The 27,938-nt window shown below is 41.9% G+C and overlaps 1 protein-coding gene across 1 annotated transcript; it reads right to left on the reverse strand.

The window, feature by feature from the left end:
• On the reverse strand, positions 1-27,879 carry LOC108578770 (beta-1,4-glucuronyltransferase 1). Its single transcript, XM_017942159.1, has 4 exons — positions 27,769-27,879; positions 11,510-12,486; positions 11,208-11,388; positions 1-207 (listed from the first exon to the last, which is right to left on the reverse strand). Exons 1-4 carry the CDS (start codon positions 27,877-27,879, stop codon positions 1-3), a joined length of 1,476 nt encoding a protein of 491 aa, XP_017797648.1.
• Positions 27,880-27,938: the final 59 nt, after the last annotated feature.

Genomic DNA, 27,938 nt, shown 5'->3' on the forward strand with positions numbered 1-27,938 from the left:
TCAGTTGGCGTTCTTCATCATTTTTAGCGGATCCCTCATGTAACGTGCGAAAACCTCCTTCTTGAAGGTCTCGAAGTGCTTCCTGTTGGCACTATTTTGTCGCTCGCGCCAGGCTGGCCTGGTTTTTCTCGTCTGAAGGCCCCAGTGACCCGTGAACACCGGGGAGAGGACCTTGAATTGGTACCCGGCTACGTACATTTCGTATACCTGTGGACAGAAGAAGTTTCCATCTAAATTAACTGAATTGCACGTATATATTGATATTCTTAAATTAGGATCGGTTAAATTTTAGATTAGTTAATGAATAATTTTAACACTTAGCCAACCGAATGGGGAGATCTCCCCGCTGTGAAGTAAGTCGCTGCATGACCGATCGGGGAGATCTCCCACATTTCTCTTAACAACGCGTTGTCTTTTATCACGTTTACTTTTTCTTTTATTATAAGTCTTCCTTGAACCGGAATTGTTCGCAATTCATGAAATACCTTTTCTGCTTTTGTAAAACACAATCAGCGTACGGTCAGGCGTGGCGCGCATGGTTGGCTAAGTGTTAACACTGTATTTTTCGAGATCCAATTCTATTTTTTTCTTGTTTATCCTAACAATGAAAATATCCTCGCGCAATATCGAACGTATAATCTTTCACGCTTTGTTATTTCAAGTTATGAAAACCGTGTTGTTGACAGAAAAAAAGAGAGTTGGAACACCTAGTTGTACATATCTGAAATCCAATTTTTGCTGTACTATATTTCAGAATAAAATACATGCAATGTATGCCGCGTAAATATATTGAAACTTGTTCGATGGAAGCACGTATTCATGCGGGAAGAGAACGAATCCGATCGGTTTGCTGGACCGAGATTCGAATTTACATTTTTCGTTTGCTCAACTACTGTTTCCGTCAATTGGGTTATCCAAACCGTCGATAAAAAGGCAGCCTCTCTCTAAGCCTAATATATTTAATAACACAAAAGTGACGACATTACTTAATTAACAAGAAAGACAACTTTGAACGATCGAAATTTTCTTAACGAAGAATAAACGTCTCGTGGAGAAAAGGTAGCTTCTTCGATCGCTGTTTGCTGCATCGAGCGTTCAGAAACTCGTCGACTCTGCATGCAAATAATATCAGAAACAAACGACTGCGGATTCGCGAGTGGAACGATCCGATAGCACGAACCAATCCACGATACAGTTCGATCCAAAATAACGAAACGAGATTGTGAACAGCAAACGACTGCTCCAGCTTTCTTACTTCTCCCAGAATCACCGATACGAAATGTAAATTTGCAATTTGCAACACGAAAACTTTTTCCTTTCAATTTTACCTTAATTAAAGATCACAATTTGCACGATTATTCGACGAAACTAACAACGTGTAAAGTAATCAAGAATTACACGTTTCATCGCTGTCTAAACAGAGCGCAAAATAAATCTCGCTAATGAATCGTCGAGAAACATTTGTTCTTCTCGGTGTTCTCCGCAGTTCCTTCGTGATATTGAAAAAGTGTTTCCACGCTCGTTGCACGCCTTGCACGCGAGAAACGCCGCGGAAACACCGGGCTGCGGGGTGAAACTTTGCGAAATTATATTGCCCCGCAGTTTCGCCAGTTGTGCGTTTCGTAAGTTTGCTGCTTTTTTTTTTTTTTTGTTTTTTGTTACATCGCAACGTGAAAACCGCGGCGAAAGTTGGAGAAAATGTGCGGTAGGATATCGCTCGAACAGCGACATTTCCACAGGAAACATCGTGTTTCCGACGTTACAACGGCGGAATGGTAAGGCGGAAGAGAACACGCCTGGCAATCTCGCCCTCGGTCCGCCAACTGAGACAGGTCAGACAGACCTAACAGACGGGATCCGGCCTTGCTGTTCTCCAGTCGGGATGCGTCTTCGTGAATAATCATACGTAACAATGGCAAGTCATACATGACAGGTGCACGCAAAGCTGCTAGACACATTGTGATTACTAAGACGGAGATAACGGAACTGGCTTTCGACGTTTGATCTGTAATTGCGCGAAAGTTATTGTCGTCGAGGAAATGAATTCGGTGTTCGTGACTACGGTGATCACGTAGCTGATGTTACAATTACCGGTTTAATGTTCCGATGTAGTTTATCTGATTTCATTATGCAGCATTTCCTTACGCCTAAGGAAAAGATTTCAGCTTTTATTTCATTGATGCAACTGTGTGGAGAATTTTGGAAGATCTAGAGGTAGAGTATCTTTAAGTGACATGTGGCACACTGTTTTATGTGTTATGTGATATGTTGCTTTTACAAAATATTGTACAAAATTTTAACTATTATTTATTATTAAGGAAGGGAATCATTTTGTAACACGGTGATTTAATAAATGAAATTGCCAAGTGATCTAAGAGACTGCACGTCTGTGGTGACGTCTTAAATTCAGCCAATCAAATTCTAGATATTGAAATTTAAAAATTTGAATTCAGCCCATCAAATTAAAATTATTCGAAGTTTAAAGACAGATGTCTGTCGTTAATTTTTAAAAATGAAATACGAAAGTTTAAAAAAAAGTTTGAAAAAAATTGAATTACACATCGCATTAATTGCTCGAAATTCTAAACGTAACTAAAAGCAGAAAGACATTATTAGCACAAATTTAATTTCTCTAAAAACAAACGAGTGATAGGAAAATCTTTTCTACGTTGGCCCATTGAAAGAGGTCCCGACATCAAATTTTATCCCAGATTTCACGTTATCAAGAATGTTACAAAAGTGACATAATAGGGAGCAAAAGAAGGTACGACATTCGAGTGAAAATAGCCTTTGTGAACGGAAACTCGACGAATCCCACAGGGGATGGTGTTTGAATGAAAAAGGCTTCGCAAAGAGGACATAATGAGATTCATTAGGCAGCAGACGACACGAGAATGGTCGTAATTAATGTAGAGGAACGCAGCATCCGTAGAGCGGAAGCGCGCCTATGACGCCTTAGACGACGTCCAAAGGAATTGATAGACGGCGTGTAATCTTCTGTTCCCTGTCTACTGGAGATGCCCAGTGAATAATTATATGTACGTAGCGTCAAGACGACGGTAATACCGTGGTTTCCGGGATCAGTATTCTGTTAATCACGGGAACTTCGGTACTAAGGACAGACATGTCATCGAAATGTCATCGACCAATCTACCAAACGCGTTCGTACACACGATTGAATTTCGTTTCAAGCAATTCTAATACGTCAAACGTAAATGTAACAATAAGCAGAAATAAAAATTTACAAATGTCACTTAACCTCGCAAGAAAAGCTGAAATTGAATAAAATATAAAACAAAGATCGACACGTTGATGTTAAAAATTTTCTAATTATTTCATCGATTCGAACAAATCACAGCTAAAATTATCCTTCAGGAGAAACGACGACGTTCGTTAGAGAAATGTGACGAATCATAATAAAGAGTGTGAACACGATGTGGAGGCAGGAATATGAATAGTGGACAATGGTCAGGGTGAATTATGCTGGAACGTTGGCCTTGATGTAGGCACTTGGTTCGTTGATTAGTAAAACTGAATTGCACGGGTAATGCGCATTACACACGATTATTCGTCTTAATTAGTCAGTGGACGAGAATTAATTCCCTTTACAGCATTTCCCGCGGGTCACATTCTTGTGGCCACGGTGTAAAGCATTTCTAGCTCTTGCAATACGAGCCACTCACGGGGCACCTGTTTGTCCCCTGTTTCGAGAGAACACAGATTACATTAAACAACATAACGAGTTGACGTATCTTCCTAATTACCGGGCCCGGACACTTTGCTTTGGTCGAAGAATCCTATTTCCGCGTCACCAGCCGCTGGAATAATCATACGCGAACGCGACGAAATGTTTTCGGAAGTACTGTCGTTAATCAAGTGCAAACGTTCTTTCTGCCTTTCGCGTCTTAATTATTCTTCATTTTTCATTATTTCTTGAACGATCTTCACTTTTGTTTGCACTTTAACGTTTAGGAGTCACTCGATAACTGTCAAGAATCTATTGTCAGAGATTTTTCTATGTGCTTCGTTATTAATTTTGATAAGTAGAAACAGAAAGAGGAAAAAATTAGGTAAAATGATTTTTACAGAAAAATTAAAAACCTCCAGGGAGTTCTGAATGATCTTCGTACATATATCAGTTCCGTTCTTTTTGTTGGTTTTAGTAATTGATAGATTGATATCGTATCGAAATAAACTCACAGCACTATACGAACGATAAGTATCGGTTCTTAACTAAACAAAAGTGAGTGATTTGTAAATATTTCTTAAAAGTTGTGATCGAGTGCTTCTTAAGTGGCTGTGCAGAACGAGACTTGTGTAGAACGCGATAAAAGAACATTTTTAATGTAAATAATAAACTCACGATTATCAGTGGTATTGTCAACAAGTTCAATAGCAACATTTTTGTTACCACAAAAATATAACAGAAAAATTTAAAAAAACCATATGAGTGCCTAAATAAGTATAAGTGAGTGAGCTCGTGATTCTCACCAGAGATCTTCATCAATTTCAGCCGAAACATTGTTACGACAAACCTATTGTAACACAAACTCACGTAACAAATAAAGAAAGAACGTCGATCGTCCCACCTTAGTATGTTTAAGACCTAACACAGAACACACACACAGGGTTCAGGAAAAATTTTTGCCTCCTCTCCCAGAAACAAACAAGTAATTCGTTTTCATCCGTTGATGTAACACATCCAACAAAGCTTTGAATATCCAAAGTTACAGCCGGCACAACCGCTGAAACTTTTCAAAAGCAAACGGAATTATCCGCAGAATTTACCGTATCCAACCGGCCGGTGCTCTCTGTTCAAACGATAACCAGCAGTTGTATTAATGTAAATTTACGCAATTTCTGTAGACGTAGCTGGCAAATCGTTCTTTCACGCGGCCATACCGAGCATACTCCTCCATTCGGTTCTGCTTGTTTCTACCCGGGTTCTCTAACGCCACGAAGAGGAATACAGAATGCTGAAGCTTGCTTGGCACGGTCTGAGCTCGCACTAATCATTAACCTTCCTACACTTACGCAGCTTTGTACACGTACACATGGAATACCTAATATCCCGTTTATTTATAGGTATTTGCACGAGTAGAAGTTTGTGTGCGTGAACGAGCGCAACGTTATCAGCCGGAACACCGTGAAATAATTTCTAGTCTAAAGGGAAAGGATGTGGATAACAAAAGGAAGGAAATCCTCGTAGGTGCGGCTCTGCCCCCGAAAAATTAGGAATCTCCTGCTCTCCGCGCGGCAGATGCCTCGAATTTTGCGAGGAAATTCGAGAAACGCGCTTATCCGGCGAAGAAAAACGAAACTTCGAAAGAAAATTTAGCTGGAAGAGGAATCTTTTATTAACTTGTCTCACTTTTCGTGCAAATTTTCTACGGTTTGCGTTTGTAAAAATTCTAATATCGAAAATTGGGCAAAATTTATATTCGAAATAATTTAAAAAAATGTGTATAATACCATAAACCAAGGTATTCTCAACCACATAACACTCGTGCCCTTAACTTACATGTGCACAACTAATCGTTCAATAAGTGCAACTTTGTTTAATTATTTTCTTACCAATTACAGCATTGTAATTGCGTTATCCTTTCTATTATGACAGAAACGTGAATTACAGTATTATAAATAACGAGAAACTTATTTCTGTACGCCCAGGAAATAATAAAAAAGTAAAAATAAAATTTATCATTCTTGGTACATCAAGCTGAGTAAAATGTGAGCGTTAAGGGGTTAAAGAGGCAAGGTAAAAGTTAAGGAAAGTCCAGGAGATTCTCAGAAGACCCTCCGAAATGTTCACGACGTTCGAAGAAGCACGGCGAAGTTTATGGGCGGTTGTTGGCCCAATCGTTGATAAGAAATCGGAATTTTATGACACCGGTGGCTGTCGCCGGTTGAAATGCAAGGGAAACGGGTTTGGGCGTGGGTTGTTTTACATCGCGTGTACCTTTGGGAAATGTGTTCGCGTTAATTTCACGCTTCGGCATCAACGAAGGCCACCATCGCCACCGCGGACCATTACGATCATGACACGCCACGCTACCACCTCGCACACTTTATTCGATCCCTGTGTTCCTAGAATTTGGGTGATTAAATTTAACGAGGGGATAAAGACATTATCCCCGTTTAGACGATTATGTGTCTGTCGGTGCTCCAGCTCGTTTAAATGCAAATAAAAATAACGATATCGCGGGATGAAACATCGGCCTGTTAGACGTGAAAGCTGTAAAGAAATGTTCTCCCTCGTAAATGGATTTCACGTAACATATTCTAGGATTAAAACTAAAAGTCTGCGAGACTGGTAAAGTATTCAGGATAGAAAATTCAATTTTTACAACTCTCTCTGAACTTTCGAATCATCCGACTCTATTACACTACTTCTAAAACCTATGCTATTCCAGAACCAAACAAATCGACCGAACAAACATGCAAAATAGAGTAAAATCCCTTCAAATGGTTCCTAGAAATCTACGCTCGATTGAAAAGTAATTTCACTCTTGGTAAAAAAACAGTGGTAAAAGTGTAAGTGGTGGTTTCTTTTCCTCGAAATGGTCCTTGCTCGTGGAAAAAAAAAAGATTCGTTGATGAATACACCATCAGGGCCCTACGTGACGATGCATCCACCGGATCCGGTAAGTTTGGTAAACAGCGGTGCATAATTTTTCATCGGATAACAGTGGGCAAGTGAAACTGGCTCTGTGGCGGCCAGGCCGAGTGAATCTGATAATTGAGTTTTATGCGATGGCACGTCGGTATAAATCCTGGCGAATAAAGCGGGCCAGCGTAACGTGTCTTCACTTATCTTACATTACCCGGCGAGGCCTTTGGCGAAGGTGTGTCGACGGATAAAACGCCACTGGCGAAAGAGCGGATTGCCAGAGACCCTTCCATTTCGGCCGGGTTCCTCACGATGGATGGAGATCTCTGGCAGTGATTTTAATGCGGGGATTTCTGTGGGTAAACTCTTTTAAGGAGATCTAAACGTACGTCGGCCGTCGTCGCCGCTTAAATTGCCAGCTGTTAGGCGATGGTAAACCTCTCGCGATAGAGTGGAGTAATTGAGAGATGGGAATGCGCGGATGCATTATACATAAAATTGAGGTGAATGGAACTGACGTAGTCAATAGGACAGTGTGACTGAATTATCCGTGAATTTATCAGACTTTTCCCGTACGAATTGATTAACAACGTACGAATTGTATATTGAACGATAATTATGGTAATCTTCAGGACGCGTTAATTAATGTAAATTAATTTTCAAGTGAGTAGATCGTGTTTTTTTGATATTTACAAAAATACAGGCTGAAATTGACACTGATTGAATGATAACGAGGATAGTAAACTTTACATGAAAATATTAACCGCAGACAGAAGCACTTCAATCTGTTACATCGTGGTTGTAACGTAGATTAGAGCACGCGGTAAATTCGTAATACAGACATAATGAAGTTTCCAGGAAATTGCTTAAGCTCCTATACGATATTCACACATAACGATACTACAACGAAATTAATTCCTCCGCTAATGAAATTTATCAACAATGAGAACTATCATACCGTTACCGTAGCAATTATTCGAAAGAACTCGTTATCAAGTAACGACGAATCTTTTGTTTAAACATATCGAAACCTGGTAATTGTTATAATACTACCGAGAACAAAGTATCGACGATTAAGTTTCCATCAGGAGGGAGAGAGAACTTTCGTTAAACTTCAATTTTTCCAAGCACCTTTCTTTCTCGATGCTTGAATGCCTTCATCATCTACATCGATACATCTGAAAAGGCTCCGTGAGCACGGTTCACTGTCAACGGTAACGTCTTTATCGGAATCGAGTTAATTACAACATATCGATACCAGCCAGCATTCAACCGGCAATTTTATCCGGCTAATAAGCGGCGGAAGCGAGGCGAAAATAGAAAAAGAGATATCAGGAAGAAAACGCCTCGTCTCAGATATGGAAGCAACGAATCAGATTGGTGAACTTTTAATAAAGCTGATTAATCTTTTCGATGAAATTTTATTCGTTAGATAGAGAGAGAGAGAGAGAGAGAGAGAGAGAGAGACGAGGAGAAGGTGAGAGATGGAAGAACACACCTCGGTTCGTGGATCCGTGGAAATAACTTCGTGCTTCGTTCGCTTTCAATGAACTCGAATCGCGCCATTCAGGCCGGCCCCGCTTCCTGATTGACGACTCGCGCCGAGGTAATCGCTCAATCGACGAGCACGAGCCAGGTGAGGCCAGCAGCTATCTTCTTTCCCTTTGATTCGTGCCACCTGCGCGTAGTCTGGCCATCCCACGGACGGTAGGTCGCGTGTCTCGCTACTCTAACAGGCTAGAGGATTCTACGGCGTCCGAATCAATTTCGTAGCCGATCGAAAGTCAATCTTCGAAATGAACGTCGAAAGGTCCATATTGAAACGAATCGCTACGAAAGTCATTGAGACTTCGAACGCTCGCTTGTTGCGACAGGGTAATATTTTCAGAGGAGTTTGTCGCAACTGTTTCTCGACACGTGTTTCTCGAATCTGATTTCGACAGGGTGAGACATTCCCATAGGGATGCTGTCTTGTCGAGTTCGAGCTTTCCTGGTTAGAATGAATAGGGTAAATGTATTAAGATGCAACGTAGTGAATCGTAAATAAATTTGTGAGATTAGAAAGGAATTCTTTATTCGATTAAAAATTTCAGCTTCTAAAAGAGTGATCTATGAGTTTTCTCAACAGTAGACATGAAATTAAAAAGAATTCTCAAAAATGTAATACTTATTCGATTGAAAATTTCAGCTTTCAAGGTTGGATCTATCAGCTTACTTAACGCTAGACTTGAAATGAAAGGTTTGCAATAACAAGGTACGACCTCACGAAAATAACAGAGCGTAGCAGCTCTAGCAACAGCACATTCCCAGACAAGTGGGAGCTAGGATCAATCCATCGCGCAGTTACGCTTAGATATCAATTCCTTCGGGACGTTGATTGTCGTGGTCGATAAATACGACAATAATGAATTAAATCGCGATACCGAATCAATATAATCCTTGCTGTCAAAAATCCCGAAAATTGGCAGTGCCTTATTCATCCATCGAACGCATTCACCAGCCTGCTAATTGCTCAAATGAACACAGAATACCTTCCCCGTACCGGTTCGTCGAGCAGCGAAAAGCCGCTTCGAATTTGTCTCGTTCACGAGACACCGGAAACGTGTTGCTCTGGCTAGAGGCAACCTAAACAACGCGCGCTCTGTACAAACCAGACGGGGTGGAGAATCTGGCGTGTGATGCGTTCGCGATGCTGAAGAAAAGAGGATGGAACGAGGAGGAGGAGGAGGAGAGGAAGGACAAAACGGAGCAAACCGAGGAGGAGCACGAAGGTCGAGGGAAACCGGTTGCTCGGCGAAAGAATGGCGCGACAGGATTGTATTGGATCCCGAGTATGCAAGGGGTGAACGCGGAGTTGGGGGAAAGGCGACAGGGGCTCGTGTACAGCGAAATACAAGAGGGTTGGAAAAGCGAACGATATCCATTCTCATTCCTCCGTGGGGAGTGGATGTTGTGCGAACGAACCGCAGAGAAGACGCGAATACCAATGTACGGGGCACGTAGTTTCTCGGGACGGGGAGCGTGTTACGCTTGCTACCGTGTACACCAGCTTACACTCACGACTGTGTACGCCTGTTTTGCGCCGGTGTTACCGCCGCTACGTGGCCATGCAGATTTACACCCGTTTTATTGCCGTTGCTGCGGCATACTTCGTTTTACGAATACGCCGGAGCTACGTCGCGGCCGGATTTTCACCACACGATGGAATTTTGTTATTTCCACTAGGAACCCCGAACGGGGCTGTTCCGCGAACATCCTGGGAAAAAGAGCTCGATGCGTTATGCCATGGAACATGGTTACGCGTAGACACGCGTCTCGTTCCTTCTTCGCTCTCATTGTTCGCGGTTAAGCGCGTGTGTCGTGTTCTCGAGTTGATCGGTGACGAAACCACGTTAGAAGAGAAATGGGAGAAACTTTAACGCGAGGGAGAGGATGTTGCGGGTTGTAAAAGTTACGACTGACGAGTTGTAAAGAGAATTTTTTCGTCAGGATTGGTATCCAGGTGAATGGATTCTGGAAACAACGTGTGGAAATCAGCGTATATAGTGGATGGAGGATTTACCGTAGAGTATACTACTGGTACTGTGTCTGACTCGTACGGACCTATTCTACTGTGACTTTAGAACGTGCGTATGAAAGTCCTGTTGGGTTTCCTTTTAATATTTCTGTATACATACATATGTAACTCTATTTGAACATACGATTATACAATTTTGGTTTATAAAATTTCTCTATAAAAAAATTAAAAATAGATTCTTGACGTACAACATAAACAAAGTTTTACAAAATACGAAATACAAAATTTCTACACAACTATCTACTAAATAAATCTTTCAAATATCGAATTAAAATGAAAATTGGATTCCCCATATCTCCTCTCGACACAACAACACCACAAGAGCCTCCAGTTTGTCCGGCTACGGTGAATAACGCGACGTTCGCTGGTAAATTGTTAACGGGCGAGGAAAGTACAGTTTGGAACACGAATTAACCCTCGCTTGGACACCGGACAGTGTATCCTCGATATGCAAACGTTCGATTAGACAACGCGAGACGTATCAAGTTTAAATTGAATAATGCTTGTTTTCGTCGCGCGATAACGCCGGCAACGATAATATGTAATTCAATTAATGTGGCCAGCGCGTGGGATTTACTCGTTCGAGTTTCCTACTACCAAACTACAGCGTGTTCCACCGGTGTTCCCATTTGATTTCCCTCCAGTTCGCGCACGAGTATCGCGCGAGCACACATTTTTTCCATTTTTCCGCGTTTTAATATCGTCCCGGTCGATGCACGAATTCTCATTTGTTCGAATGTTCCCGACAACGTAAAAAACGCGGCCAGTAATTACGCGGTTCACAATATAACTCGCGTTTTAATTCGATTCGCGACCGTTCGGTTTCGACAAAAATTATCGCCGGAAATCTAGCCGTGTTTCGGCCGGGTGTAATTGATCGAGTTAAACGCGGGTAATTCAAATATCCGGCAAATGTTAATAATTCGTCGCATTCGTTCGATCGAATTCCGAACTTGCGTGAAGAATTTATACGATCCCAGAGGAGCAGAGTTGTGTAATAGGGATGTATGGTATACGTACCTGAGTGTTCCTCGTGTATCCGTAGCCCATGAACCTCTCGTCGTGGGCTGGAACAATATCCTTGGCCACGTAGAACGGCTCGTAGAGAAATTCAAAGTTCGTCACATCGTGACTGATATACACCTTACCGCTCCTCACGTTCCCGTAATTCTTGTGATTAGGAGTAGCGTCTAGTATCCACCTGGAACAGAAACAGATAAAAAAATAAAATATTAATTCTTTACGAACTATAACAAACAAAAAATAAAAAATTAACAATTCTTCGTGAACTCTAAAAGAAGGAAATCGAAAGAAATTCTCACCTGGTAAAATTGGTGGCAAACTGGTTGTGGATGAAGACCTTCTGATGGAAAGGTCTGGCCAGCCCCTTTCTCGCCAGTCGTACCAGCTCCGTCTTATTCTGAGGGAATCTGACGCGCGAGTCCAGCTCGTACGTCGGTATCACGTAGGCGCACTTATCACAGGTATCAGTCCTCAGGAACTCGTCCAGAGCTCCGGTTAAATTGAAACTCGGCACAATATCGACGTCCGTCAAAAACACGTAATCCGACTGGCAATTCTTCCTAGCCAGATTCCTCATGTGATTCTGCGGATAGACGTTTCTTATCCGCCAGTTTGTCTGTTCAGTGGAGACACCGTTCATCAGTTCGTTCAACGTTCCTTCCGGTTTGGCACAATCGACCACCTCAGGTAGCTCGAACTCGCGTGGCTGCTTCTTAGGCGGTCTGATCCTTGGCACGGCCAAGGAAAATGTCACTCTTTCGCGTATCGGTTCGTAACATCTTCTGAGGTAGACCAGGTACTTCTGAAGGACCTCGAACTCTTCGTCACCGGCTGCGTACAACGCTACGGACATCGGTCCTGTCCAATGATGAGCCGCTTGAACCACCGAGTGCAACTTTTCCACGGAACTTTGCGTGGCCAAGCAAACGCGATACGCTTGCGACAACTCGACGAAACTGGCCCCGACGAGTACGTGATCGAAGGTTCGAAACAGCCTACGAGCGTCCCATCTGCCGAGCTTTATGTTCAGCTTTAAACCGTTCGCGTCAGCTGGCAACGGTTGATAATCTTGTGTAACGCAGTCCGACTGCTGTTGCTGCTGCTCTTTGATTAAGGTACCGAGATTCCATTCGGTAATAACGTTCGACTCCAAATCCCTGGGCACTTCGTCCGGGTTGCAGGTCTCTGACTGGAGCAACAGGAAAGTCAACAGCATGTTGGAGAGAGCGAGAACAACCACGCTGGTCAGACTTAGGTTCCATGGTCGACATCCCAACTGCATAGAGAAACCAGAGAATTCGTCTGTTTTATAAATAATAGTCTGTTGATAACATTCAGAAATTCAAATTCTTCTGTTTCATAGATGGGCCACTCAGAAGCCTCCACTTTTTGATATTCTTCCAATTTTAATATCAAAGCACAAGCTTTATGCTTAATTTTTCGTAAATAAAACAAATTTAATAAATTTTATTTTAGAGAGTCACTTTGGCTCCTGAGTAACTCAAATAACAGTCTGTTGATAACAATGGTGTGATGAAAGTGTGATAAAAGAAACTAAAAATTAAATACCACGCTCAGTGAGGAAAAAAGTAAAAAATGAGAAGATTAAAAAGGAAACTGATACGAAGTAAAAATGCAGGAAGATGAACGTCTACTTTGAACCGGAAGTTGTAAGAAGGAAAAGAGAGTAATGTATCATTTACATCATACGAAACTGAAACGTCGAGCGAAATATGGCTATGATTATAACTTGGAAACTTTGTTCGGCAAAGTTCCCGGAGCAAAAATCATGCCACAGCTATTTCGCTGCAAAACACCGTGTAAACAAGTTTTACGATAAGAAACGAAGTCCTTGGTAACGGCGTATTGGGTCTGTCTAAAACAGAGCCGGGTTGCCTGTTTTATCGTCCTAATTACAACGTCGTCAGGTTCTTGCTGCTACCAGCAGTAATGCAAAAATAAAACACCAAACTTTGGTAAACTATTAGAGGGATGCTGCAGTCTAATCAAGCACGTCTGGGCATTCCATCTCCTTTACAATTATCAAACTTTTTTTCTCTCCCTGTTACAGTTATACTCGTTCCCCAAGTGAACGAGTAATTATAGCTGAATGAGATTTAAATGAATTGTGTCGTCTGCATGATTAAAGTCATCCTACCTTTCAATTTCGACTCCCTTTCTGTGCCAATTTATGCGAGTGAAATGAAAACGAAATATTTCATTGCTACTTGAAATTCTTCGTTATCTGTCATTAGGAAAATTTTTAAATAGCCTCCTTATTCTGTCGAAAATTAAAAAACTGAATCGAGTCGTTTCGCGATAAACGCCGTGTGTAATAACTCAACCTAAATGTTCAAACATCTACCTACTTTTTGCACTCTGTTCGTCGATACTGAACACCGTTGCACACATAAGACTCGAATGGAGATGCATCTGAAAAGCCTTGACCGATTTAAGAAAACGAGTATCGAGCGCATTAAGGTCATGCATACAGTACACTTGATCATACTTCCGGTGACTCGACCCTGTCAATATCTGGTGCAGAGAACTTTCTTGAATGTAGCCAACGCGATAGAAACGTGTATGTACAACGTATGAAACGAGAGTGCTTATGTATACACGTAGCATTACCTTCTTTCCAGTTATCTTCTGCTCATTTGCTCGACCGATATGACAATTGCTACGCAAAATTCAAAGACGTACGGCGAACAACGCGATAGCAATATCTCTGGCAGCACAATGAATTCTTATCGTTCGCTAATTTTTTAAATAAATTTTTTACTGAAATTTAATCGGATCGTTTTATTCAAATTGATATTTTTCATTCATTTATGAATTCAGTTTTTGTTTTTATTAATTTTTCAGAGCACATTTCGAATGAAAATTATTTGAATTTTAACAGAAATAGAATTAGAGTAAGAAGCATATGTATAATGAATACCTATCCTAAGAGTGCAATTGAGAATAAAATACTTCTCACAGTTGTTAATTTATATAACGATAGTAATAAAAAATTATCATGCCTGTGAAGATGATGTATGACGAGTTCCGGCGCGACTTTTATAAAATCGTGTTCCGGGGAAAGGGAACAATAAAACAGAATGCATATAACCCACGGGGACCGCGACGAAGTTCTACTATGTAAATAGTACCTTTTCCTTCCACGATAGGACTTCATTAAATATTCCGTCCCGGAGGACTCCGCTACTTTTACCACCGTGAGAAAAATAGGAGACAATTTAAGTAATTATTTCGTAAATATTTCATAAACATCGTCGTGATATTAAAAAATCAATTAAGAAATATGCATTTTTAGAGAAAGTCAGAAAAGAAATTCCAAATAAATATCAAAACATGCGTACACTATAAAATATTTATTTTATCTCCTTGTACATTTCTAAATTAAAGGTTATCGCATCGAAACACTGTGTACAAGTAGTAACAGATTCCTGTCCTCCACGATTCAACTCTCGATCCAAGAGATACTCGTTGGTACGTGTGTTGTTCGTTCATTTCCTCATAACTCTCTCGATAAATGTTATCCTTTCCTTTGACATCGTATTTTCCTTTCATTCCACAGCTTTTTACCGCGCCATCGTTATACGAGGAACAGAAATTCTCCATCCACATTTACGATATACCGCGATATTTTCCATTTCCGAAATTTTTACGTCCATTTCAATTATCCAACGTCATCGAAAAATTTCAACCGAATCGAAATCTCTTTGAAATCGAATGTACCAACTGAGTGAGATCATTCAATAATGGTTTTACACGACGAACCAGCGACATATGCGTGGGAATGACAAATCGAAACTATAAATATTTAAGCGAGTGTTTGGAGCGGAAAGATAAATGCGCAAACGAAGAGTGTTTGGACCAGAGAGATAGACGTGTGATAGGATTTTTCGTGCGAATTTTAGCCTAGAGCGATGGATGCGTGAACGAAGAATGCTTAGAGCTGAGGCGACGGAGGTGCGAACGAAAAGTGTTTAAACCGAGTTCACGAGAGTATTAGATGAACGAAGAGTGTGTGATCGACCAAAAATTTGGGTGAAAATGACCGAAAGGGTTTCGAGAATGTCCGCGCCGAGCGAAAGAACTATAGAAAGAGAGTAAAACAGGGTGAATAAATCGCGCACAAAATAGTCAGAGAGCGAGAGTTATAGACAAATAAGAGTTGAAGTGTTCACAGAAAATAGAAACACTGTAATCATAATTATCGAGTCTAAAGTTACAAAAATATTCGTTGTTGTTGCAAACATTTTAAATACCTGTCCCCAAACCCAACATCCCCAGAAAACTGCACGCGTGCACGCACCATTTCCTGAAAAGAGTTCGCAGCTGGATAAATGGCCGGAGAAATAGGAATCGTGGCGATGGACCGCAGCACTCGTAATAATAGCGCAATTACGGTGCTAAACGGAAGAAACAGATTGTAGGTATTGTGGAGCAGCCACCAAAGTGCACGGCAGAACTCCCAGTGGGAATCCGGTGAAATTTCGCTTGGAAACAGCGGCTGGAACGATAATGGATCGTACGACTTCCCAAGGCCCGTTAAAATCGAGCTCATATATAAGCCAGGACGCGCGCGGGGTCGGGTCAACTATTTAATGAACAAAATAGTTCGCACCTTTGGCAGGATAATCGCCACCCTCGTCCAATGATGTTATCTTCATTGCGAAACGTCGTCGTTGGAAACGTCGCGTAACTTTTGTACCGACGATCGTACCCATACTCGCACTACGCGATTCTATTTACGTAGAACATTTAAGCGTGTTCTCTGTGTTAGCACGTTCACTCCCGTACGAGCCATTGGGGTATCGTGGTGTCCTTACGACAACGCCCGCAGCCTATAGATCTGAGAATTGTTTCCCTTTTATGAGGCATTCGTTAGTGGGAATATAATGGCTGCGTGTGTAATTAGTTAGCGGAACAACCGAACTCTCTGTTCGGTGTATATTTCACGGAATTAATTGTAGATGTTAGGAAATACAATAGGAAGTTCGAAGCAGAAAATGTATACGTTGGATTAAAAACTAAATTGAAATTCCTAAATGTTTGTTTTCAAAAAAAAAAAAAGAAACAAAAAGGTAGAACAAGAGATTTCCAGTTTCACAGTGGTTGATTTTGCAAAATATAAAAAGCGGTCAGACTTTGTAATTGAAAAAGAGAAATTCTCATTCTTGCAAAACCTTTTGTACTACTTAAACAAGTGCTTTAATTAAAGGAACTATTTAGTTAGTCAACAGGTTTCCTCTGCAATTTCGCATTTCGTTAAAAAACTAAGCCGCGGTGTTACGGAAACGTAACTTCTCCGAAAAGTGTACGAAAGCAAGGAAAACTGGCCGAAAAATTTTTCTTCGTTACTCCAGCTAACTAAATCGTTCTAATTGATCGGCGTATTTCTCCTATGTCTAAATAAAACCTGAAAAAAGATGTCCATTTTTTTTTTAAATATCTCGTAATTTCAACGACACCCGAGCGTACAGAATGTACAACACGCGTAAGCTGCAATTATTAATGGTAACTAGATAAATTTGCAGCGTCAAACGGAAGCTGAAGAAAAAGAAAGAGGAACGAGAAGAAAAAAAAAAGGAAGAGATTCGAAAACAACGCGAGGATGTGTGCGCGGGTAAAGTATCCACGGAAGCGGCGGCATTACCTCGCCGCTGCAAGAGTAGTCGTAGTAGTTCACTCTCTACTCGTACGCGATCCTAAGGGATGGAAAAAAAATGGAGAACTCGGCTGCGTCTGCTGCAGCCGGGATTTTTACAAGCCGAAACTAACCTCCCGTACAACTGTGCACTGTACTGTAAAACGCGAGAAAATTCCTGCCGCCCCTCGTACTACCTGAAGCTCGAGAGCCGTTTCCGTCGCGTTTACGCAGACGTATTAACTTATTCTGACGTGACGCGGAAAAAAAAAGGAGAAGAAGAGCGAGAGGCAGAGGAAGACTGGCGAAAGACAGGAAGAAAGGCAGACATCTCCATATTTAGCCTATGGCATTTATTTGCATACTGTTTGCGAAATATTCGTTTGCATACTATTATCCGTGACAAACGCTCGACGAAGGAGCATACATATGTGCATATATACGTATTATACAGGGTGTCCCAGTTTTTTTCCCGATCAAACTTTGTCAGTATGTTCTACGGGCGCAAGACAGAGAAAAATGTTATACAAACATGGGTCGTTTGAAGCTTTATTAAAAAGTTATGACAGTAATAGGAGATACGAAGGGAATTGTATATAACGGGTGTGCAGTTGTGAGTGAAACTGAGAATAGATCAGCGATATGTATATCTAGTCTATTTATGCAAACTTTGTTTCTGTTCTGAGGTTGTTGAAAAGTGTTAAATGTAACTTCTGTCAGTGCCATTTTTATCTGGTATCCATAGCAACCGCAAGTTCGTTAATATTTTTGATATAACTTTTTAACGAAGCTTCAAACGACCTATGTTTGTATAACATTTTCTTCTTACCTATACCCATAGAACGTACTGACAAAGTTTGATCGAAAACAATTAGGACACCCTGTATATGAGAGTATATATGTATATGAACTATCTCAGTTCTCGAAAGAATACCACGTTACCGGGTAATTAATATTTCCGGCTGTTCTAAGTTGTTGTGAAAAATAACAAATGGAGGAAGAAGTAAGCACAAGAGGGATATATAAATACACTCAATGTATTGTACATGGATCAAATATTTGTATAGGTTAGAAATGATAATATTTTAGCAAAGCACACCGCACAAATCACGTTTTTATTCGGATAACTGGGGGAGAATTTCGTAAATATAGGATATAACCCTCGTGGAAAAAGTTTTTCGTTGCTTCGTCGTCCTTACGAGAAAACGAATTTCAAGACGTTCGGTATCAGCGACCATTAACAAGATAAACAATATACACACGTAGGCGTGTTTTTTGACTGAAAGGATAACGTGGTCCGCCTTCAATCTTCTCCATTTGGAAAACACGACACGGGTAACAAGGCAAAGGGAGAAAGAAACGGGAGAAAGAGCATGATTGATTATGCAAACACGTTGTTATTACTGATTCAGTGTGTCCCGAGTACCGCGTGTACCACGACCGGCAAATGTGTGCACGTTACACAGCTAACCCATTATCAAATTGTGTACTTGGGCTTTCGTTAGGTCACACACGAACCACAGCGCCAGGCTTTACCGGTGCTGAATGTACGATCCAGGACGAAAGCTTAAAAGCACGATTCACCATACCGGTTCCTACCGTATGTTTTCGTGCGGAACTCTATCCTTCCTGTAATCGCAATTCCAGTGTGTAACAAACGATGCAGGAAATGCATTTAACAACACTAAAGCGCGGTATCACGCATTATCGGCTCGAATGATATTTGGTACACGTCGAAACGACGCGATACGTTTCTGTTTTCGTCCTTTTAAAATGGCAGATTAAACACGGGGAACGTTCCCAATGAATTTCACTCTTCCGACTGTACAAAAAGGACGAGAAAATGCACGTGTACTTCGTTTAAAGCATTATCGTGAAAATTAGAAATTATTCGTGTGAACGTAAATGGAAATGAATAGATAAGAATGAACAGATACAAAATTATCAAAAGTATTTTAGATTAGTAATAAAATTTAAAGAATTTAATAAAATATGAAGTTATCAGAGTTAAAGCAGATTCACGATTCATCGAAAATTGCAACTGCAATTAGCTGATAATTAATTCAGACGATACGTGAAACGTTTGTTCCGTTACAATTCGAATGATTCTCCACAGGCGAGAAGGCATCGTGCCGTGCTAATTAATCAAGACACAAGGAAGAATTGCAAAAACGTACAGCGACCGCGAGCAATTAATACTTTGGCCAATTTTCTGTTGCGGTATCTAACCAGCCCGAAAGCCAACATCGCCCCTCGCTCTAGCCTTGTTCTCGTGGAAGGCAGAAGTTAAATTTGCACCAAACGGGAAATCTAACGCGTATCGCGATGATAGACGAATGCACAAAGGGAGATGGTTCCGTTAATGGGAACCGCATTCACAGGGCAGTTCGGTTACCCCTTGGAAACCGGTTCTCAAAGGTGCTGAATGGTTGATGTACACGTCGGAGTTTTTGCTTCTCGTTTTCGATTTACTCGTTAAGAGAGGAGTGAACGAGGGAAAATGTGCTCCTCGTATAACAAGGGAGCGGCGCACAAGTGCGGAAGTGAGACAGAAATAAAAGTGAAAGAAGACACAGACGAAGTGGAAGATAGAGATAGAGGGAGAAAGAAGGGTGGTAGGATGGTAGGATGGAGAAGGAAGGAACGAGGGGGCTACGAAGATCGGAGGCAAGGATAAAGGGTAAATTCCGCCTTTCAATTTTGCTACAGTCCCATTTTACTTCTAGTTCAGTGCCTGGATGCCGCTACCGGGCCGGTGCAACGTAACTTAGCCCAGAATAAACTGAATACCATTCATTACGGCAACTCCTCCACCTCGACCACCATCAACCCCTCGTCCCTCCACCGTTTCCCCTTCCCCAAACGTCCCTTCGCCCTTTTCCTGTTTCACCGCCCTTCCTATCTTCATCCTTCTGGCACTCGCGCACAAACGAAGCGTCGAAGTCGGCGTCGGCGTCGACGGCGGCGGCGGCGTCGGCGGCCGCTGAAAAGCTGAGAATTGGAAATTCTTTGAAACTTCTCCCCCTTCCTATTTTCTCTCCGGTCTTTCTTTCGCCATGACTGAAACGACGTAGCCACTTCTATGGCCTCGGCCTCTCACTATTCCAATACACCCGGTGAAAAAGGGTATTGGAAAGAGATGCGGTTTGTGATAATAAACGAATTGCGCCCATCCAGACCACCCACTCCGCGGCACTTTTCGCCGTGGAGATAAGCGAACGTGTGCGTATTATCAAACTCGCGAGAAATACCTCGGGCTGCGGTGATAGTCTGCCGGAGATTTCGCGGTGGGGTGACGTCGAGACGCTCGTTTAAAAATTCTGTGGGACGCTTTATCATATTCTATCATGTGGCTGTATTTGTTGGGTGCTCTTGGAATTTGACGAGTTTCGTTGATTTTACGTGACGATGTAGTTTCAAAAATAATAAATGTGTTAAACACAAAAAAAGCAAAAAAAAAACCTCGAAGCGTATAATATTCATAAATGTTCAGCATGCCGTCGAATTCGCTGAAAACCACTGCCAAGAAGAACTTAACATGATCAAGGATGACCGATCGTAAAACGAACAGCATAAACGCGGAAGTTTATATCCCCGTTTAAAAGATGCTCCGTTCCACGAGGTTAATTGCGAACGTTCAATTCCAGATGTACCGAAAAGGGAAAACCCAACGAGAGAGTGAGAGAGAGGGGGGGGGGGGGGGGGGGGGGGGAGAGGGAGAGAAAAAGGAAAAAATAATTAGCCGGCCTCGATGGAATCTCAAAAAGGAATTTCTTTTCATAGCTGGAGGTCAGGCATAACTGTCGTAGTCCGGAAAGCACGAAAGCCACTTTTGTCGAGTGGTGAACCGCTGCAATTAAACGACTGCCCTTCTTTCCACCCCCTACTCTATCTGTTCGTGCTCCTTTTAGCCCAGTTCTTCCCTCATCCTCCCCCCCTTCTTATCCCTACGTTTTCCGCTTCTTCTTCTTCTTCTTCCTCTTCTTACGTCTTTACGCGATAATTAGCAGATCTTCAATTTTCCCCATGGTGCACGTATTTGCTTTGCATAACTACCGAGATAATTAAACAAGCTGTGATTCTCCGGATCTGCCATGAACAGAAGACCAGCTAAAAGCCGGAACCAGAAGAAGAAACGGCGAGGGAAAAGAAGCGAGGACCTGTCCCTCGCGACCGTGTCATCGTGCAAAACACGCGCAAGTTAAGTATATGCACGAAATAGTACCCGTGGCGGCTGACCTTTCCTACTATCTGCGAGTGTAAATCGTGTCAAGAGACACGAAGCGTGCTTCCTCGCCGAGTAATTAGCGAGCTTTGTCGTGCGCGGAAATTAAGTAGGCGGGCCAGTAGCACAGAGTTCTACAGAAGAATGCGGAAGAAACAGTTGTTCAAAGTACGCCTCGCTTCGATACTCGTCGGAACTTCGTGCAACGACGAGGATGTTCGGGAAGAAAGGCGACGAAGGGACAACAATGCGAAACAAAACGAGATCCTTTTGTCTAATGGCAGAGGTTTAACGTGCTTTAAGTAATTTCCAGGATTTTCGAGGAAATTGTTTAGCGACACTTTCCATCGAGGAAGTTTACCGTCGGTTCTAATCGAGCATGAAGACTTTAGCTAGGCGAAATTAAGGAGATTTTACTATAACACGTTGATGAAGTACTTTGTTGTTTCAGTTTTGGTATCATATTGTGTCGGATAAGAACGTAGGGGAGGAAGAAATAGCGAGGTAATAAAGTGGAAGTTGCCTCCGGATGAAAGTGGAAGGTTAAATATAAAAACTAAGGAAGAGAAATATGAGAATGGTGAATGGTGAGAATAAGGGGAAAAAAAAAAGGAAAATCGTGTGAAAGTGAAAGTTATGCTTGACGTGATTCGCAGTTCAAGTGATCTTAAGCCAAATGCCTAAAATCCTTGGCCTCCATTACAACGGGCTTAGGAGGAAATCCTCCCCTCTTCCTCTCGTTTTCCTTCTACTGTTCGTTTTTTATACCGAGTTAAGATTGCCAAAAATTTTACGAAAAATCATCGTCTTAATATAAATAAAATATTATCGATAAATTATTGTGATTTATTCTTTCGACCGTTTAAATTTAAAATAATATTTCCACAGGACAAAATATCGACAAAATTCATGAACTCTGTACTCGCAATTAACTTTCTAATTTTTCATTATTCGTTACAAAATGAATTTTCATACCTCGGAATATCGTCAAAATTCATCAAGTCTGTATTCACATTTAACATTCGCGAAATCAATTCACAGCTTAATTCCGTTTAAATACCCCCGGTAACAACGCTGAAAAATATCAATGCACGAATAATTCCCCGGGCAACACAAAATCTCCCACGTACAAGTACACACTGACCTACTGCGACATATTTACATGCGGATATCATAATTTGACGACCGTACAGTTGAAAAAAAATACGTTTCACGTGGAAACAAACAGCCCGGGCTAATGAAAAGCAAACGTAATTAACCAGTTCTAACTGACGCACGTGGAAGAAAGTAAAATACTGCCGGTTTAAGAACAGTCGCCGGCGTTTTCCTTTGACTCCTTCGCACACGTGGAAATCCCCGCGTATACGAGCATCGACGAGGCGAAATCCCCAATTAATTCTAAACCGAAGTATCCTGCTGTTGTATGCAGCGTATCGAGTGTCTACGGCCCCCCCCAGATACGTCGAAGCGAAACAGTATAAAATTGAATGTTTCGTTAACGGATGAAGGAGGAAAAGCAACGATAGCAACGTGGCGTAGCGTTCGCGTGGAAAATCCATCGGTGGTTTTCATTCGATAGATACGTCGAAGCGAAACAGTATGAAATTGAATGTTTCGTTAACGGATGAAGGAGGGAAAGCAACGATAGCAACGTGGCGTAGCGTTCGCGTGGAAAATCCATCGGTGGTTTTCATTCGATTAAAAACATCGTGTCAAATCGATGGATGTCTCACAGCAAAAAACGAGTTTCGCGTGGCGAAAAGCGACGAGCGACGAGAAAATAATTCAATGAGTGCGCGTGAGACATATCAGACGACCAGCGTAGAGATGGATTCAGAGTGGGGCGTGTAATTCAACGTTTTCGATTTGTATATCCGGCACGTCGACCCGATTGAAAGTGCTTCGAAACGATAAAACAATATACTCCGACGGCCTGCCGTCGAAAACACTTCGAAAATGTATTGAAAACACTCGAAAATGATTGAAATCAAACAAGTTACCAGGCGAACAAGAGAAATCTATCTGCCGCGCCGGTGTCGCCTCGTCCATCCTGCTGGTCTCGCGTGCGTATCCTGATCGAACGAATGATTTCGGCTACTCCCACCTGACGAGAAAGACACCGCCGCCGACTGTGAGACGAATAATTTGCGCTTGGTGGGCTCAAACTCGTCGAAAAAAACGTATTCTCGCCGTGAAATGATCGATCGTTCGTTGATGCTTCCCGATGAATTGTCAATCACGCGTCATACCGAGTTTTTTCCCCATGATTACCCGTTTTTTCAAAAGAGCGCGCATGAAAATGGGAAAATGTGAAAATATTGGTTTGGAGAATTTTTGGTTAACATGAACGCATTTTACAGCTCGCAGAGTAGAAGAGACGAAGTTTCGAGGATAGGGAGAGACAAGAAACTGAACTCTATGAATTTTCAACTCTGCGGTTATTGAAATTGTTATTAAAAGAATCTTCCAAATCGATTCACTTAGTCTATTAGTTTGCAAAGGTAAAGGTGTAAAATTGATCGTGTGTAACGATAGAAAAAAAAGAAGAGGGAAGAAAAATATGCATTCGAAGCATCCATATTTATAGGTGACACTTTATAACGTTGAGAATGCATAGCCAGGGTACAGATTCATCTAAATGTAACAGAAAATATGGACACGTACCACAAAAGATGTACAACACATATTGAAGTACGATATTCTCTCTTCCACAGTCACGTGTGACACGTCCAATATATTGGATATTCGTGATTTATAAAAGGGGATACTGGCTATCAAACTGAATCGATACCCTCGACGAATAGATGCATAAGCTCTTGATAACGAAACGCTTGCTACGTGTAAAACATATGAAGCAATAATAATACTGCTAATTTTTTTTTCATCGTCTCAATCCCCACAGCGGAAATAAACGTGTAATTTTCTCTTTTTCTCGATCGTCTATCTCGAAATACGAGCAACAAAAGTGGTTAGCAAATTATTCGTGGTAACGAGGATGCAACGTATATACATATACACGAACAGCCGCTAATTAGCTATCAAACATTGAGAATTTAACGAATATAATTCGTATATAATTCAACGGTCAGGAAAGGCTGTTTAAACGCAGCGAGCAATTATTACGTTGCCGACAATTATTTCGATAACGAGTCATTAGGTAAGCTGCCATAACCGTGATCTGATACGGGGTTGCTACAAGCTGCAGAAGTCACGCATCGAGTTAACCATACGAGCTACCACGGTTTCCTTCGTCGCGAAAGCTTTAATACCTGTGCAAAAATGAACTATGTTCTGGAACGTGCGAGTGAACGCGCGAAAAATGAACAATGTGCGCTGTTAGTTATATCGTTAACGTGGGTAACAACGTTAATGCGAAACGAGCGTTCAAACGCGTCGCCTAATCTAATATCTGAAAACTACAATTTCGCAGAAACTCGAACTTCAAACGCGCGAACACGCGTGAAGCATGTGAAAACAAATTGGGGGAAAAAAAAATATACAGGGAGACAGAATAAAAGAACCTTTTTTCCAGCAAGCATCGGTTAACGAACTACCCACTTTCCGGTTTGAATTAGATTGTCACGCTACGTGATTTCTCGTCAGTTTCGATTGCGTTTGATTTTCAAATTACTTTTTATTATATTCCGAGATATTTGTCCAATTCGAGCAAACTCTAAATCACCGTGGTCAATATTTCCAACGAAAGGATCATTAACGAAACGAGGTGTTAATTTGACCAAGTTTGTTTTGATTGCACAGACGTCGTATTTCACGCCGAGCGCAACCGGAACTTTTTATTCAGTTTCAAGGGGTTACACGTTTGAAAGGATGATTTACACAGCTCGTTTACCAAAAGAATCTACATCTTCGTTTTGCCCTATTTCTTCACGCGAAGATCCCTTCCTCCGTCGAGCATTATCTGTTCCCGATGTTTTGTCCCGATTTTTATACGCTGAAATATGTTTCAGCGAAGGAGAATAGCATTAATCTTTCGCATCTACTCAAACACGCGAACATCGAGATAGGAGGAAATAGGTGGTAGAAACTCGTAGTATTTCGTAGAAAAAAGAAAAAAGTCCCTGCATTTCGTGTAAATGAGCATCACTAAACGGAAGCAAGAAACGAACACTACGATCGGGAAAACAATTTCAACGAAGTCCCAATATCCCGGGGGATCCCCGCGAATCTCCATTCGCCACACAACGAATGAGCAATTTTCAATCTAGCCTCATTGTACCAAGCCAGGATGGTATTTGCGCTTCGTTTCTGCCCGTAATTATATAGCTGTATCGAGGATAGACGACCATTCCGTTTGCCTCGATGACCACAATAATTGGCAGCAGCCACGAGAGGACACACTTCGATACTTCTCATCCGTCAATTCATTAAGATCGCATTCATACATGCCGATTCCTGCGATGATTGTTTCCTCGCCCGAAGCGGCTCAATTACAGGCGCCAGCCTTCATACACAAACACACAGGTGTGTGTGTTTGTGTGTGTGTACACATATGAAAAGAGATGAATATGGAGATGCATAGACTGCGAAGATAAAGAAGGCAAATAGGGAAGAAAGGAAGAGAGAGAAGAGGAGAGATAGAGCGAGGGTGGGAAGGACAAGATAATTCTCATTGTTCAGCAGTGGACGCCCTCGAGGCGTCTGCCACTTCAAAGCCATTCGGCTCTCCGTGGCTCTCATCGAACCAGAGTCCGGCAGTTAATGAACTGCCCTTCGGCGTTGCAATGTACGCTGGCTTGGAGGTACTAGCCGTCTAGGAACCTGGCCAAGCGCCGCCATGGCCCATTATCCATTTACATAAAGGGCCGCAACGAACCGGCTAAGGGTTTACATTACTCCCTTAACCTCGAAGAATTTCCGGGATTCAGTCCCGTTTGGTATTAATAGTCGAGGTAAATCGCGGCAGGTCACGATACAACCTAACCTTTTTCTCTAGCTTCGTGGCGTACCGCTTGATGTTTTACGATCGACGCGTGATCAACTTCGACAACGGTGATGCTCATGGAAATCGTCGAGTGTAGCGATAACGGTGCTACCCGGTAGCGGTACCACCCTTCGGTTCTTCGTTTTAAATAACGATATTGCCGCGACAGTATCGCGCGTGCAAACAGGTACCATAAAATCGCGATTGTTATTGGTCTATTTTGTCGCGGCCGATATAGTGCCGACTATTACCCCACTAGAACGCCAGATAAACCGTTTTGGTGACGTAACAGTAGTTTCGGTTAAAATATCTCCTACGGAGAATTGCCGTTTAATGCAGATTAGAAATCTATTTGTTAACGAGAGCATCGAAATGAGGGGGTGAACGACGGTCAGGTTAGGTACCTGGATCGGGGGAAAAAACGGATTCGTGTGTCGTTGATTGGACCGGGTAACTGGGTTGGTTAAAATGGCCACACCGAGGTTCAATGAGAAGTTCCAGTTTGTATTCCGATGTAAAACACCGATCGATCGGTTTTTTTTTTTTTGGCTAGTTTTCTTCTTGTACAAATCGAGCCTTTTAACCTGTTTTGATCCGACGTAGCTTCTATGGTATGTGATATGGGGAAATCGTTTACTGTTGTTCGCACGGTTTCGTTGGTTACGTTGCCTGTAATGTTAACATACAAGTAAAAACGTTTCAAAATAATCTGAGATTTGTCGCATATAAAAGTGTAGGTTACAATACGGGGATGAAAAATAAATTACCTTAGAAGTATCAATTTCAAGTATTAACAATTAGTTTTTCAATATTTTGTTTTATTTAAAAGATCGTATAATAGGTTATGTTACTTATCCCTTGTGATAATCCAGTGTAATAAAGTATACCGAATGGTAGGTTCAAATATTATTCAAATGAATATAACGTGTTCGTTAGCAACACGAAGTTTGACCAAACAATACCGATCGATTTAGCTCGATCGATTTTTTGATGGCATCGACGTAGGTAAGAGCTAAAATTAGCAAGTGTTGTGAACGAACGCTACAACAAACTCCGCCACGAATTCTCGCGTCAATATGGGATACTCTCACGCAATACATAAACAACATTATTAAAGGTATATGCCGTGAAGTTTATTGCAATGAGATTGTGGCATTACAATAATCGATAAAATAATCTTTCCTAACGTACAAAATTCAAAACAGAAAGTTAACCTCTTCAAAAAGCTAACTCTTAAAAGACAATAAAAAAAAAAAAACAGTCCACTTATTCCACTTTATTCCCCGCTGTCAGAGTTCGCATCAAACCTACCGAAAAGGAAACCTAAAAGGATCTCATCAAATATTGCATACATACACCGCCCTTAAGCAGCGCCACAAGCACAACAACCAAACGACCTACATTACACCAAAAGCAAAGTTCAAAGGCAAAAGCCGGGCGTTTGCGATGGAGGCAAGGTCACGCACAGGGGTGCAACGATACGAAGCCACGTGAGAGCGCAGTGGCATCGTCCAGCCGCTGCAGTGGCGACATCTCGAACGCGATGGTCGTTTATTCGCCAAAGTGACACATACAACACCGTCGTCGTTCCGTCGTAGAGTTCAGCTCGCGTAAAGAGTCTCTCGTAAAGAGTTCCGTGCATTGTAAACGCGTGCCGTGAGTATCAACGACCGGAACAACATACGACGAATATTGTTTTCGAAAAACAAGGAACGACGAACAACGAACCACTCACCTGAACCATTGATGTGTGTTGGCACGCGAGACAGACCTCTCCGCTTGGCGGCAGTCTGATGGCGAAATCAGTCCGTGCCAACCCCTGCCGTTGGCCTCGCGCCCCGTACATTCAGCATCAGACCGCCGCACAACGCCGCCTGCACGCACGCACGCACGTGAGCACTGTTC

Source organism: Habropoda laboriosa, unplaced genomic scaffold (assembly GCF_001263275.1).
Source record: "Habropoda laboriosa isolate 0110345459 unplaced genomic scaffold, ASM126327v1 scaffold28, whole genome shotgun sequence".
NCBI classification, from domain to species: Eukaryota; Metazoa; Arthropoda; class Insecta; order Hymenoptera; family Apidae; genus Habropoda; species Habropoda laboriosa.

What these genes read in the sequence shown, in the direction of transcription:
- LOC108578770 (XM_017942159.1), bottom strand. Translation starts at nt 27,879, where the DNA reads ATGTACGGGGCGCGAGGCCAACGGCAGGGGTTGGCACGGACTGATTTC. An exon ending in AACACACATCAATGGTTCAG is followed by an intron (nt 12,487 to 27,768) that starts GTGAGTGGTTCG and finishes TTCTCTATGCAG; the next exon opens with TTGGGATGTCGACCATGGAA. An exon ending in GATACACGAGGAACACTCAG is followed by an intron (nt 208 to 11,207) that starts GTACGTATACCA and finishes TTCTGTCCACAG; the next exon opens with GTATACGAAATGTACGTAGC.